Genomic DNA, 16,252 nt, shown 5'->3' with positions numbered 1-16,252 from the left:
CTCCGTTCTTTTGGTTAGGATTTTAAAGTAACAGTAAGTAACACCCACGCACAGCTTATCATACGTGTGTCCAAGTGTAAAGAAAAGGGCTTGCACAACTGTCAGTCATGGCTACTTTTGATCAATTCTAACTTTTTTGTCACCTTTAGGACTAAATAATTATTAAGGTACCAGTTAGTTATTTAGGCAAACAGGTTTTTAAAGAGACACTGTAGGAACTTGGATTATAGATGTGACTAGTGCTAATGCCATCTGTAATAAATGGGATAAAATCCTGATAGTCTTGAAAGCAGTGCTACGATAGCTGCTGAGTAATAAAGGGCAAAGGTCATGGACACACTTTCTGTCATTTGGATTGCAGCTTTGCAGAGAAAAGCCGGGTGTCACTTTGCCAAGTGGCTCCATTGTAATCCCAATGAAGTGGCTTATAAAACCCATTGTCTTAGTCATTGCTGCCTAAGAAGCTTTCCACAGACTGATTCCACCGCCTAATACACAGGCAGACATGAGCACACGGTCACAGACTTTCACACGCATTCGCTTTCTATCTAACGTCCCTCCCTCCTCCCCTTCTCGCTGCAAAGATGGAGCAGAGGTGGAAAGAGCAGGGAAATGTTTGACTTAAATAAATCCTTGTTTAAATTCTGCTCAGCAAGGTTGAAAGGTCATTGCCTTAAAAATTTCCAAGGCAAAAAATGCAGCACGCTTAAAAAAAGTGCTGAAAGTGCTGAAAATGATCACTGCATTATAGAGGGCTTTTAATTTGACTAAGTTTTACAGGTAGCTCATAAAGAACTGTCATAAAACAACAGGTCAAAGTTTGAATGTCTGCAGCAGGAAATTAAGCAATCAAAAATGTGTCACAGTAGTGGTGCCTCTGTGTGTGTGTTTGTGTGTGTTATGGTTTCTCGGTAATATGCTATAATAGCACTGTAAGCTCAGTGTAAACTTAACCTTAAGCCTAAAATAATCTAGCTGAGATAACGGTTTAAAATCACAGTTAAAAAGCACGCCATGTTAACCTCCTAAGACCCAAACTCTTCCACGGCATGCATTTTTAATTTCTCTTTGACATCTGGGCATATTGGGACCTGATGAATGTAAAAACAAAGAATTACCAAATTTTATTTTATTTTATTTTTTGTTACCTGATTTTTGTTTCTAAGAAAAATGAGAGTCACATATGAGGATATTCATTTAAAATTTCAATAGAACCTTAGCAGTATAATGTCCTCGTAAGTGGATATCAGGCTATTGTTGAGCAAAATTGAGTATTTTGGTCTAAATAACCCAAAATGTGATGTCCACATATGTGGACGGTAGGTCCTAGGAGGTTAAAGGCGATCATGTGATATTGACCAAATCTCCAGAAAAAAGACTCTATTTTTCTAACACCAATAATCTAGTTGATCAGACTGATTTGCATACTGTAGAAAGCACCCAGGGAAGGAAATGTGTAATTTGGGCTACAGAACATCTGGCAATTTTTATGACTTCTGTTGAGATAATTACTACATGTCTGAAAGATGGAGGGATTTGTAAGTTATATTCAACAGTGCTACAAACATATCCGCTGGGTAGCCTAAACTCATATAACTGCGCTTCTAGAGAATGAAAGCCTCACTGAAAGCCTGTAACTGAAACTAGAATAAATTCACAGAGTAGAGCACAGCAATTAAAAAAATATTTAGATGATAAAAAAGAACCTCTTGTCTTTCCTCCCTTTTGCACATAATCTGTCTCAACTGACTCGGTGATATTTATGCTTTAATCTGAAACCTGTAATTGCTCTGCAGTCGGTGCTGAGAAAAGTTGTGCAGCTGCAGCCTTTGGCGCTTCACTTTCGGCCAATCAAAGGCTGTGGCAAAGCTCACGAGCTTCAGATATCCATAAGACCCCACACGCTTAGCCACACACAATGCAGTGCATATGCTAGGTTTCATATCAGCGCGGTGAAAAAAAAACTCTATAGCAACCTGGACAGGAAGCCACCCAATAGGAAAAATACAAGATGGGAACGGGTGGGGTAAACTGGAGTGAGCAGATTATTTACTAGTAAATGGAGATGCTTTTGTTTAAAAAAAGAAAAAAAAAAAAGATAAGAAAATGGTGAGTTAAAATACCCGGGTGGTCTACCTACACCTAACTGAAGTTTATGTTGAAGAAACACTGCGTTACTTTCATCTTCCCTGCGTGTCCTTGTATGCACTGCTGATTATACGTTAAAGAACTCTCAGTCACACAGGATGTGACTGATTTGGGTCAAACAAATGACTAATAAATTATGTGTGTCTGCGCGTGTGCGTTTGTGTGTTTGTGTGTGTGAGAGAGATGCTTTTGCATTTGCCCTTAGCTGCATATATCTCAGTTCTCGTGTAACTTTGGAAGTGGATGGTCACGATATTAAGCGGCATGTGACACATACACAAATTTGCTGCCAGCAGCATGCAGATGGCCAGCTTAATCCAAAAAGCAGCTAAACAACCAGAAAGACACTGTTGTCAGTCAGCATTAGAATTTATTTCCTGTTAATATAAAAGACTATTCAGACTTTGTAATGCTTTACTCGCACAATATACTCTTGTCTGGTTGATTTTCTTATCCAAGTGTTTCACAGGTAAGGTGTATACCATTATAACATTGGGGAAACTGTTATGCTACAGGGAGAGGAAACATTTCCTTTTATTGAGGACAGTTTATGTCCAGGAAAGTGCAGATAGAGATTAGAATAAAAATTGATTACATATTATGTAAGAACTCCTTTCGAATCATTTCATCATGTAGATGAAAGATAAAAGGAGCCGGCCGAGGTGGTTCGAGGATCTGATGGGGATACCTTCTAGGCGCCTCCTGGGCATGGTGTTGCTGGGATGTCCTACTAAGAGGAGGCCCCGGGGCAGACCCAGGAAATGCTGGAGAGTTTATATCTCTCAGCTGGCCTCGGCGTTCCCTTGGATGAGCTGGAGGAGGTGGCTGGGGTGAGGGAGGTCTGAGCTTGTCTGTTTACACTGCTACCCCCACAGCCCTTCTCCATATGAGTGCAGATGGATGTTGCACATTTAATACTGCCCACATATCAAAAATAGAAGTGGGCAATATGGTTATGGACTAAATATGTAATTTTTTTGATATTTTTATATCTTGATATCAGTGGCAATAAATTCTATTAATTTGTGAATTACAGCCAACCAGCGGTAACAAAGCCTATAGCTTTGTTTCTGTATTTCACACAGAACTATAACCTGTGAATCCTGATTGATCGTGGGCCAGATGAGCCACTAGTCATTAAAGTTCTAATTATTTTACATTGTAATCTCTATTTCCAGTACAATTCATATTAAGCAATGTTCATATTACCAACAAATTGACTTTTTATGTCCTTAATTAATATTAGCCTGTGACTGGATACGTTTCACACACCCTGAAAGGCTCATGCTTTGCACAGCGAAAGATGATTAACTTGTTGACCTGTTAAGGACATAAGGTTGTGTGTTTTATTATCTTTGAGAATGTACACATATTACCAAGGAGTACCTAATATAAGTGCGCTAATTGCATTTAAAAGCTCTGTGCCAGATGTTGACACTGTTAATGAGAGCAAAAGAGTGTCTGTTCTAAATACGGGGGGGGTTCAACTGCAGTCAGATTATTAAGTACAAGCCTCTCAGAGATGTACTTTTGCTTTTTGGGTAGGAACTGTGGGCGTTTGGCACTAAAAGCAATGCTCATAGATGTGAAGTGCAGTGATTTGCAGATGCACTGCTTTTAATCTGATGTTACTGGCAATGCTCGCATCTAGAAAAGGTGTTTTTTTTCTGGGGGGGTGTGTGTACAGACCTAACAAATTACACATGCCTGGCAGACTTCTCGAGCGATAAATTTTTGAAATTTGTGTGTCTGCAGGTCCATCATGACAGACTTGTACTACCTCAGCCAGGCAGATGGAATTGGTGAATGGAGAATGAAGGAGGCTAAAGACCTGTCGGATCTGGTCCAAAACAGAATCACCTATCTACAGGTATCCACAGACACAGCAGCTGCTGAGCCAACTGGACTGTACCATTTCACACACAAACATACACAAAGGTGTCGGAGACATAACTATGCTGTGAGCATCGATGCAAATATTTTCTTCACACAAATAAATGCACATATGCATAAACCAGAAATATCTTTCACACTTGCTCGTCTGATTTGCACCGTCCATATCTGTCAACATCAGTTTGCACAACTAGAAGGTGAGTGGTACCATAGCAGACGGTTTCAGCAGTTACATTTGACAAGCTTGTTGTTTGTCAGCAGTTTAGTGTCACCTACGCACATGCGGCAAAGCACAGAAACGCAAAGTGACAGATCAGCACATGTGGATATGCGAAAATGTAAAGAAATCTCAATGCACTACAGTAACAGACACAAATGCACACACTCACCAAGAGTCACAGAGATGCACATACACTTACAGGCCAGTGCATGCACAACTCAAGACCCGGGATGCATTCACTCGCTTCAGCTGCCCTGCTCCCCTTCTCCAGCTCTGGTGCTGCAGGGTTCCCGGGCGGGGCGTTGTGGTGCGGCACCATGCCCTGCAGCATTAATGAGCCGGTGTGTTTGACGAAGAGGACCCAGTCAGTCTGGCTGGGTGGAGACAGCACCACTAACAGCTGCTGTCACCACCGCTGAGGGATCACACCGCTCTACCAGCTGCCATCACTAATTCATCACACACGCATACACACATTCGTGTACAGATGGATTCATCCGCACCTATGCGGGCAACTGGCGCACATTCACACAACCTCAGCTTTACATATGCACACGCTCATACCCGAAGAGTGTGTGCACGTGAGTTTGTGCGTGTGTCTCTTTCAACATCCCTTATGCATACTCACACATATATACATACTCACACAGACGGACTCCTCCCTCCTGTCCTCCTGTCCTCCTGTCTCTGCCACTCGCACCAGCCTCTCCTTTCATTCCCGGTTTAACTAACTCCATTTCTCCGTCTGCTCCATCTGTCCACTCGCAACATCGAGGCTCACTTCTTCAGATGGCGCTCTGTTGGACAAGCCTTTCATCTATTTTTGCACTATGAGCCTTTGCGTAGTGGTGTTAAAAGCTAATGAACAAAATCATGTTTTTGATCTTTGGTGCTTTTGCACACCATTTCCCAGAGACCACTTATCACTATAAATCTGTCCAGTGCTTGGCATGGCGTGCTTGTGTGCTTATAATCACAATCACCCTAGCCAGCTCTACAAAGCTTTATTGCATCTTTCAGCTGATTTGTTTTGCTTTTATTTGTGCAATTTTGGCCCCAGCAGGCAGCTGTTTTGATTCAAAGAGCTACTGTACAAGCTGAGTAAAAACTGGAGCTTTGGCAGCTCTGTGGTTGTGTTCACCTGTTACAGCTTTAAGATAGTTGTCCAGATAGAATTGATCACCTATGCCCCTCAGTGCCAGAGATCCAATCAGAGTAATGTTTACTAATCACTTGGAGTAAGGCATAAATCAAGTGCTCATGTCAATGCCAAAGAAGGAAAGCAGATCGTGTACCTGTTAGTAACACATCTAGAGACATGAAGAGTGCGAGCATTCATCCCATCACACTGTTAACGCTGAAGAATCAAAAGACAGTCTTGATCTATGATTGAATGGTGTTTTCTATGGTGTTAGCTTTTGTCTGTTGTGCTTACATGTACCCTTGTGCGTAGGTATAGAGTTTAAATCCCATTAACAAAAAGGAGACTTCTCGTGTAACTGGAAAAACAATTCAATAGAAAACCAATTGCAGAATGCAAAACGTTTTGCCGTTGCTTCCAACAAAGAAACTCTTATCAGGAAAAACAAAATGTGAAATAATTTCATAAAATGATCCATGAATGAATAAAGGAAACGACACATGCTAAAACCTTTTAAAAAGTTCTTCCTGCATCGGATTTTCTAATAATGATATTAGATTTAGTTTTTTTCTGAAGGTGAAGCTCGTGCAGCCATTGTAGATGTTCATGCTAATTAACCAGTCCCTCTAAATGACACGCGATTGCACCTTCATGTGTAAAATATGTCACAGCCTGTCAGCAAGAGGTGTCTTTCCTAAAAAGGCATCCGTGAGGAAAATGCAGAAGCTTTAATGAGCTGAATATATTATGCAGTTTATTGCTGAAACATCAACATATTATTGTAAGTCTCCTGCCAGCAAAGCGCAGCAACACCGATTTTACTTCAAACGTGCCGGAGTCTTACTTTAGAGGGGGTCTATTATGCTCATTTACAGCGTCGTATATTCTACTTTTGGACTATACTACAGTAACTTCACACGATTCACAGTTCAAACTAATACTGATATATAACTGCTCATCTTACAGTGCTCTGTTTGAAATGAGCTGTTTTCACTCTTTTGTCTTTCCCTTTAAGTTCTGGGCCTTACTCTACGATGCTTGTTCAAGGATATCTTTCCATTATCTGCATTCGTTTACTCTAACATTGTCGATCTGTTTAAATGATCACACAAAGGTTGTTATCTACTAAGTTAACCTGCATTCACACAAAAGGGCTGGTGTTGGCAGCATCTGACGAATCCTAAAGTGGCGTTTCACAGATCACATGACTCTTCTTCCACGAAAATGATCACTATGAGCCCCTACAACAGAAACATTATCAAATGTATAGAGAACTTAGAAAATGCAACTTTAAAATGAAACACTGTTGAAAAAAGGACACATATTGATCGTTAATGATTAATTTTAGCGCATTAAACAGGTAAAATAAACATTTTAATTCCAGTTGATTGTTTTATCACAGATTGTGTTCTAAGTGCTGCTATTTATTTTCTAAGGTGACAGCTGCACCTTAAAACTCTGAAACTTTAAACAGGATCCATTTAAACATTAAAGTTTACTAACTAATAAACAAGAAGTTGAAATCGCTTCAATTTGATTCGGATCCAAGAGAAATAAATTTTGTCCCAGCCGGTGTGAAACTGAATCTCAGAACATAACCTGCTCCTACTGTTCAGGCACAGACGTCTGAGGGATCTTCCAGGAGTTGTGACGCTATTTTCTGGAGAACTGATTTATCAGTAGGTAGTGATTTTATACCTGTTGATCTCTAAACTGGATCTTAACCTGCTCCAGCACAGGTTAGGTTCACAGCATAAGTTACCATGGTGATTTAGAGATCTTGCCTGGATAAGCCAAAATCCTGCTTTGTAGTGTAGGCCTCTCATTGGTTGCCTGTTGTAAACAGAACATTCACAGCCAGAGCCTGAGATGACAGTATTAAGCAATGCCCCCTCTCTATGACAGCACTCAGATCCAAGAGGAGAAAAATTGCTTGAAATCAAACATTTAGAACAGTCTTAAGTCTTGGTTTTTATTCATACGTGCACTGATCTCATGTTTTTTTTTTTACATCTAATATAATCATCCAGTGTGGTAAGATAAATGCGTATGACAAAAATAGGAAAACACAAAAGGAGCCCATGGAACAACTTGTCACGATTTCAGCATCACAGTGGATAATTACCTAAGCTCGGCATACTTCTGTCTCAAATTCAGTGGTCCTCAGCCATAGTCCCTAAATAAACAATATCTCCGTGGTCTCTCTAGTGCAAATCGCTCTGCAGCTGATGCTGTGTTTCACACTCAAAAAAAGAACAATTTAAAGAGCCACTTAACCTACAGTACAAAGCGCTACTCGAAGGCTGCCTTTGTGCATGCATCGGCCGTCATTATCCTTGAACCACGTCTCTTAAGCGCTGCAGTCATTCCTGCTACACCATTACCGCCCTGGCATCCAACGGTGGCCTCCACGCCGCGAGATTCATTCTACAGAATGATCTCATGCACGTACTGTGACTCGGGGGCCAGGTTTGACACTGAAAACAAGCTCAGGATGCCACTGTAGATTATTAGTTCAGTAAGTTAGCCTACACCTATGGGGGTAGTAGCGGCAGCCTGTAACTCGAAGGGAAATACCTGTGTGGCTTGTTCTGTCACCTCTATGGCTGCTGTAGCCTGTTCATGTTATTGAGCAGCAGCGGTGGTAATCAGTTTTCTTCACATAAAGGATCCTCTCTTCTTTCCTTTTTTTCCTTTTCCTTTTTTTATTGCCTCTTGTCCTCTTTTTACATTCATCACCACATTTTTTTTTAATGCTTTCATCCCTTTTCCTCGCCGCTTCCCTCTCCTTCCCTCCTCCTCCACCCTCTCTTCCTTTTCCTCTCCTGCTAGTGTATGATAGGCAGCGTTAGCCGGTGGGTGCCGGGCGGCCTGATTACTGTGAACCATCCACAGCTGCAGCAGCCTAATGAGGAAAACACTCCCATCAGCCGGTAATTGCTGTTTAGGAAGCTGGTTGGCATGAGCGTTGTGGAGTCGCTCAGACCGGCTGCTGAGCGAATCGCTACCCGCCCGGCAACTCATCGACAGCACAGCATGTGTCACTCTCTTCTGGTTTCCAATTTTTTTATTTATTTATTTTTATGTTAAAAAAAAGAGAGAAATCCTTGTTTCTTTCCCCAGCGCCTCTCATTTGGTATTCTCCCCCTCAGACTTTGTATGATATTGAAGCTAATGTTCAAGAAGAGGAATGAGACTGAAGTAGTGGGGAAGATGGGGGATTAGAGGGAGTGGAAAGGGGAACAAGCAGGAGGGAGGTTGCAAGAAATAAAGCGCTATAGAGGTAAAAGGAGTGATTGTAAAGGTGAAACATTGAGAATGCAGCAAAAGAAAGGGGCTGTGAACCGTGAAGGCATGAGCGAAAGTAAATGATGAGGCTTTCAACAGTCTACATTTTTACTTACTGTCAACAAATCACAGGAAAAGAGCTCATCTGACAGATTGTCATCTTTATAGGCTCAATAATTTCTTGAAACAGGTGGTAAACTGCAGTTTAATTGTCATCAAGTGTTATATATTTATACATGGTATATAATACTGGGAGCTATACTTTGCTTAATGTTGATATGCACTAGTAAATATGTATGAAACTGAAAATGTTCTACAGTCTCTATTTTTACAATAATGAAGACAACAGTTTCACACATTTTTAGGGCCATAATTTGTTGGATTAAGGTTTTGGTAGTAATCAATATGTGATTGAAGTAGATATACTTAAAGAGATTTAACGAAAAGGATTTGGATGCACTTTGGGGGGAATTACAGCCATTTTTGTGCACAGTCCTCTATTGTCAGATGCTCAAAATTAGTTGAACAGACTATTATCATCTAAAATATAAGGATTGTTTTTAATTACTAAGATGAAAGTCTTTCCCATCAGTGGCTGCTTGTAGTCTAGAATTCATAGACCTCTTCAAATGCTCTTTTTTTCTCCCTTGAAATGCTCTTCCGGGCCTTTATCAAAGCCACCTTTAATTGCTATTTCTGTAGGCCTCTCTACATTCGTTTTTGTAACTAATGACTGAAAGGATGCTATGCTGGGTTGAGATCATGCATGAGACTTGGCCATTAAAGAATATTTAAATTTTAGTTAAAACTGAGCAGAGAGTATAGATCTGTACATTTCACAATTCATCCCAGTGTTTCTACCAGCATTCATATCATAAATAAAACGGCAGTGACCCAGATCCACTGCCAACCACACATGCCTATTCCATAACACTGCCTCCCTCATGTCTGACAGATACAGTAGTAAAGAAACTGTTCTTCGGGAAATAATCCTATTAATTTAATAATAATAATAATGGATTGCATTTATATAGCGCTTTTCGGGACCCTCAAAGTGCTTTACAATACCATTATTCATTCACTCTCACATTCATACACTGGTGAAGGCAAGCCACAGTTAGCCACAGCTGCCCTGGGGCAGACTGACAGAGGCGAGGCTGCCATATCGCGCCATCGGCCCCTCTGGCCATCACCAGTAGGCGGTAGGTGAAGTGTCTTGCCCAAGGACACAACGACCGAGGCTGTCCGAACCGGCAACCTTCTGATTACAAGACGAACACAAACAGTTGTCTAAGCATTTCACTGCATGTCGTACTGTGTATGTGACAAACAAAATTTGAATTTGAATTTAAATTTGAAAAATCACTATAATTCTTAAGCACTGTAACACTGTAGAAGTATAGAATGTATATCCTTTAACAATAGAAGGTATGAGACTAAAAAGGAGAGGGGGAGGAGGCAAAATTAATTTAAAGAGTAGAGAAAAATAGCATGTACAGCAGGAAAGGCAACCTGGGAGTAAGCAGGCATCGTGAAATTAGAGTGGTGTATTAGATAAGAAAAGGACACAAAACAATATCAGCTATTTGATATTAAAAGTCACAGAGTAGGTCTTTGAGAGATACAAGGTGGAGGTCAAGCAATAAAAAATGTTGAACCACTCTTTCCTTCTCCCAGAACCCCCCAGACTGCAGTAAGGCGAGAAAGCTGGTGTGTAACATCAATAAGGGCTGTGGTTACGGCTGCCAGCTCCACCATGTCGTCTACTGCTTCATGATCGCTTATGGCACCCAGCGCACGCTCATTCTGGAGTCTCACAACTGGCGCTATGCTCCCGGCGGCTGGGAAACAGTCTTTCTCCCCGTCAGTAACACCTGCACTGACCGCTCTGGGGCCACCACTGGACACTGGTCAGGTGAGTACACACAAAATTAACAGCACAACAATGAATTACAGACAGTGAAAGCCTCAGAGATGCCAGTTGTGACTAGTTACGCGCTGATTTCTGGACGATCCCACCTAAAACAGGCTTTGCCAGACCTTTTCTTTCATGCTGTTACAGCGAAAGCAAAGTGTGAATTGCCTGGCTAAGCATTACTATGCAATTCTTGTTAAAACGTTTTGGCAGCCGGTGTAGCAGCACGTTAATGTTCATAGATTTTATAGCCAAAAAGGAAAAAAATCATTTTCTGTATGCACCTTACTCCTCTGACCTACAGTAATTTTATATGTGCAAAAGTCTCTGATAGAGCCTAGAGGCTGATATTGAAGGGAAAATTCTGATTCACAATTTCCTGTAGGTTTCATCACAGACCGAGCATAAATAAACTGCATCAATTAGAGCTAATTTATGGAATCCTAGGTTAAGAGGACTTGTCATTTTTCTGTTGTAGCCCCAGGCTGTGGCAGAGACTGACTGAAGGGTCTTATATTCCCATACAGCTTCACTATTGCATCATTTTCCTGTCAAAAATCTATTTTGACACCAAGTTAATTTTCAGCTGAATGTAAAAATGCTTTTTTACACGTATGTTAGTGAAAATAAACAGGATCTCTTTCATTTATAAACAGTCCATGGACCATTTTTCATCAAAGTAGGATTGTTATTCCATCTGCGGTACTTTACATTTAGCACCATTGCTCTGTTCTGGTACACCCTGCCCTTCAGTGCACAAACATGGAAAGACAATGACATGATTAATGATTAAGTTAGAAACAGCGTGAAATGGAGGAACAAGGGTAGAGGTCAGTTGCAAAGCATCTTCCAGATACATCAACCTAGAAACTGGCGACCTCCGGTCACACAAGAAAAATGTGTATTCCTTGTTTGGCTTGCAGGTGGTTGCTGGAAGTTAATCAGTCAATGACTCACCCATAACCACAAGTTGCTATGGAAAAAACTGTATTATCCAGCTGACTGGCAAGTGGGTGCAGATGGCTGATAGTCAGTAAGGGGTGCTGCACAAAAATCCCCTTTGTGATTATTTTTGCAAAAAGAATTAGTTGACCGTAGTTTGCATGGAAGATGCAAATTGACTTGTCTGCAAACCCTTGCCGCCTGTTTTTGTTTTTGTTTTTTTATTAATAGTAAAGCTGAAATGTGCAAACAAACCAGAAAATTGTCGAAAATTAGCAGTAGCTATAAACCTGTGTGCGGTACATCAGTTTCATGTCTTGCACTTGAACTATGTTAAACTGCACTGTCCCTTTTAAATAAATAAATAAATTCAATAGAAAATTTGCTTTCACATTAAGCCTTAGCAGCCATTTCCAGAGAAGTTGGCATCTTCCATGCAAACAACAAGAAACCATGACAATATGCTAAGCAACCAAAGTGGTCTCAAGAGGGTTTTTGGTGCAGCGCCCTCTTCAACCTCCAGAAACCACTTGCCGACCAGTTAGGAAATATATATATTCCCTTAGCGACCAGTGGCGGATATGTGCTGACTGGTGCTAGGGCTGTGTGCCTGGGGGACCTGAAATAGCACATATTCCAGGTGAGCTCTGTCCATAGTACATGTGGAAGGATATTGGCTGACTGCCATAGTTGGCTCATCTTGCCTGAACTAATTCTATGCTTGATTTTTTTTTTATATTTTGAAGACATTTTACGTATATGCCAGGGGACACTTAAAGGGAATATAAATATTCATGCAGGTTTGGGGCATAGCTTTAAACCCGAGTCTCTTATTTCATATTTCACATTTGTATTTTTCGCAACAGTAGAAATGCCCATACCAGCACAGCTTTAGGCATTTGCCAAAGGAATAGTCTGGCAGCAAAACCAGTGTCGTACTCATCACCTTCAGATTTACATACAGACAATGCTAGTATGGCTGTTGATTCATGGTGTTGTTATTTTTGCGTGACATTAGAATTCTGCACACTTCCAGTTCATTGTGAACACAGTTGAAGCAAAAGTTAGTTCGTATGTACAGCTGATACCAGAATACCTTAGGCCAAAGATTGATGGGGCTGTTGGGAGGAAAAAGATCTCCCTACTAATGCACAGGCAGCAGAATCATTTATAAATGAATTCAACCGTTTTATAAAGTGCAATTTTAATATGACTGAGTCCCACAGTATATGTTTGTTTTTCCACTTCTAAGCTGACATTACCGGAGCATATGTAAAAGGAGCTCAGTTATGACTTAGAAGTGTTACTATGAGACTGTACCTGCCTCCCTCTTTATCACGTTATCTTCCACTGCCTCCTCGTTCTCGTCGCCATGTCCTTTCAGCTCTTCATTTTTCTCCTATCGCATTATTTTACTTGTGCTCTCCTGGGCTCTCCCTTCTTATCTCCTGCTCTCCCTCTGCCTTCCCTCTCTTATTCTCCTGCCTTTCATGTGTCCTTTTCCACTTTTTAATGTATTTCGTAGGAGTTTGTCTTGCAAACAGTCTCCTATAGATCCATATATGCCATCTGGCAGCGCACATCAGCAGGCAGCTCCCTCCAAATGTCACTACCCTCCTTAGGCCTTTTAGCATTCTGAATTGTTGTCCTTATAAAAGCCTGCAATTTGCAGAGGCAGTAGTTTCTGATAATCAAGCCAGCTAACTAGCTGGGCATAGCTAATGTAATCCTGTTGGGTACTTGGCTACGCCTGTGGTCATGCCTGTTTTGTTAACAGTGCAAGCAAGTACTTTCCTTGGGGCACTAGACCACAAAGGGATGCTAAAGCCTTGGATTAATAAGTAGATATACATTGAATATCTCGCTAATTAAGTGGAGTGTTTGCCCATGCCAGTGCAATTACAGTGTTTAATGTAGTGAATACTGATCTCTTCAGAACTTGTAGTAGTGCCAATACAAACTGAATTCCCAGATGGTAGTGAGCGCTCCCTTTTGAGGACACTTTATTTTCTACTTTTGTTTCTCTCAAATTCTCCTCTTCAAAATGTTCTTTATCATTTGGTTGTGAATGTCACCACTTGTTTGTGTTTACATTCATGTAGAAACATGCTTTGGGTTGTCCTGTACTGAGTTATGCCTTTGTATTGTTTCTGTTTATGTGGTAAAATTGACTTTTCTGGTATATTGTGTAGCAGCCCTTCACGATTCCAATTTCCTTATATATCTATACATGGTTCTCCCACTTTCTGTTAAGTGTTTTCCCCCAGGACGTGAGACATTTATAGACCTAGAGAGGATCTATGGTTTATGCGTATGTGACAGGGTGTTTCTATCAGGAAAACATAATGCTTGCGGGAAACATCAAAGATAGCAACGAAGTCATTATGGGACCCGCTGATTTTCTTTCCGCAAATGGGAAACAAAAAACAAAACATTACAAGACGATCCACCCTGAAATAATCAGGACATACAGGGTTGCCTTCTATGGTTTGTTCTACAGCTGAAAAAAAAAGAAGGATAGGCTCTTTTTTTGCTTCTCATCCGTAAACACTCTGCATACTCTTTCACGTGATTCAGTTTATTTTGAAAGGTCTCAACAGGATCTTGAGCTTTATTCTGAAAGGTTTATGTAGAAATTAAACAAGCGGACACGCGATGGTTTTACCGTCGTTGTTGCTAACGACAACGTATAAAAAAACAGGCTCTTGTCTGTCCGTAGTGTGGTTATATTAAATATTTGAGAAAGAGAGAACTTTAAGAAATTAATATAGCCACTACAGTGACCATCAAAACGATGAAAAAGTGTGTGTGTGTGTGTGTGTGTGTGTGTGTGTGTGTGTGTGTGTGTGCTAACTATATATCTCATTATATCGAACAGCCCTAATATAAAATATAACAATTTTTAAGGATTGGGGTAGTGATCAATATACAGTATTAGTATTTTCTAGTCTCTTTTCTCTGTTGGTTTTGGACTCATCCAAGTGACCTCTCACTTGGATGAGTGACGAAACGTTTCTCCCACTGAAAATGCTACATCCCGATGAACAGAATCAACTTTTGGACAGTTAATATAAACATAATTTACACCAGATAGGACCTTTAACTACAGAAAAAGACTATATGGATAGAACCATAAACCCATTCAGTGAAGCTTCTGGCACACAGTTGTTGTGGTGATGTTAATGCCAGAGGAGGTTTGGAAAACACTGCGCTTTTTGAGTCAACAGAGTGTTAACAACTATGATACACCAGGCAACCACCGCTCTGTAGCTTTAAGTGGTGTGCTACTTTGTGACTGAGTTGCTGCCGTTCTTAAACACTTAAACTTTGCAAGAAATGGCAAAAAATAATGCATTTCCATATCTACCCCTGCTGACTGTTTATTCCACTCGTTCGTGTTGCTCTTCTGCCATAACTTTTGTTTTCAGTGGACAGCTGGAGAGCTTAACACCGTCAGTAAATCTGGTATAACAGACTAAAGTCTCGACGCATAGAGAGGAAACCAGGCTTCTTTTGGAACAATGCTTCGTTGATCAAAGAGCTAATTTGCCAAAGAGAGAATATTCCTTTGAGGTTCTTTGTAGAGATATCACTGCCTTATGTGCAAGTCTGAGAGCAGCAGGAGAAACATAATGTTCCCTGCCATGGATAGTTTACGAACTTGGAGATCTCTTGTTCCAGTCTAAGTCTCAAATGTATTATGAATGGAGAGGCTCCATATTTTGAGTCTGGATGGTGTCACTCACAGCTCAACAGTTTCTTAGCCATGTTAATCTCATAAAATATTCATTAGGCTCTGTATACATCAGCGACTTACGTTTAGGAATTCTGTGTCAGTGCAGGCCCATGTGCTCTAAGTGATGATGTATACAGGAAATGAATGTAGGGGTTTTGGAGTTGAGATACAATTTAGAGTAGCTTTGTGGTCTAATTAAGTAGCTGTGGGAGGAAGACATACTGCATATCTGTACATTTGTGCCAAGAAGTGAAGGCCTCGAAATATGCTCATTCCCCCTTATGTGAATCGTGCCAATTCTGTTATATAAGCAAAGACAGACTTGGGAATATTTTTTCTTTTCAATATTTAATGCTTGCAACCAATTTATATTCAGTTCATGCTCCTGCATGCGCACACACACACAAATTGAAGCCTCTGTTGCTGCCCTTGTTTTTAACACGTTTTTTATGTACCCTTTCTGTGAAAGGCCATTTTTAATGACTCATTATGCCATTTATCTTGAAGTGTGCTATGGAAGCAGCGTTTGCAGCTGTACTAGGGGCTGTCTGTGGCAGTTACAAAAGCCACTTAAGTTTGACAGAACACAGGCCTCAAACTTGTTTTTACCTAAATCCGGGGTTTACGCGCAAACTCTGCTCAGGCTTTAAGACTGAAAGAGAGTGGAGGTTGTGTCTGCCAGCCATATCCCTTCTGGTGAGATGAGATTAGCTGGAGCTCTTTGTCTGTGTTTTTGGGTGTGAATACATATTTCCCTTTTTATTTGGGTCTCCATTAGTTATCATTGTCAAACCAAACCTTGTTCCACTGTTCAGAAGCTTCTGTACACGTGCACGCTCATGTGTCCATGTTCCCACTGGCATTTTTGTGACTGGGTGCATCCATGTTTGCATGCTTGTGTGCATTTCCCACTTTTGTTCACACATGCAGGTGTGTGTCATGCACCTGCAAGTGTCTTTGTGTAGAGGC

The 16,252-nt window shown here is 40.8% G+C and overlaps 1 protein-coding gene across 1 annotated transcript in view; it reads left to right on the top strand.

Moving 5' to 3' along the window:
- fut8b (fucosyltransferase 8b (alpha (1,6) fucosyltransferase)) overlaps positions 1 to 16,252 on the top strand; it is a 96,491-nt gene that overhangs the window by 64,356 nt on the left and 15,883 nt on the right. Inside the window, exons 5-6 of the mRNA XM_085432140.1 lie at positions 3,904 to 4,018; positions 10,368 to 10,605. Of these exons, the coding sequence (XP_085288266.1) occupies positions 3,904 to 4,018; positions 10,368 to 10,605 (353 nt within the window). The remainder of the gene's footprint in view (positions 1 to 3,903; positions 4,019 to 10,367; positions 10,606 to 16,252) is intronic.

This window comes from Copadichromis virginalis, linkage group LG15 (assembly GCF_057382275.1).
Source record: "Copadichromis virginalis isolate Kocher_CV1m ecotype Utaka linkage group LG15, C_Virginalis_male_GT1.1, whole genome shotgun sequence".
NCBI lineage: Eukaryota > Metazoa > Chordata > Actinopteri > Cichliformes > Cichlidae > Copadichromis > Copadichromis virginalis.
The sequence above is the reverse complement of the archived record's forward strand: the minus strand, read 5'-3'. Positions and strand labels throughout refer to the sequence as shown.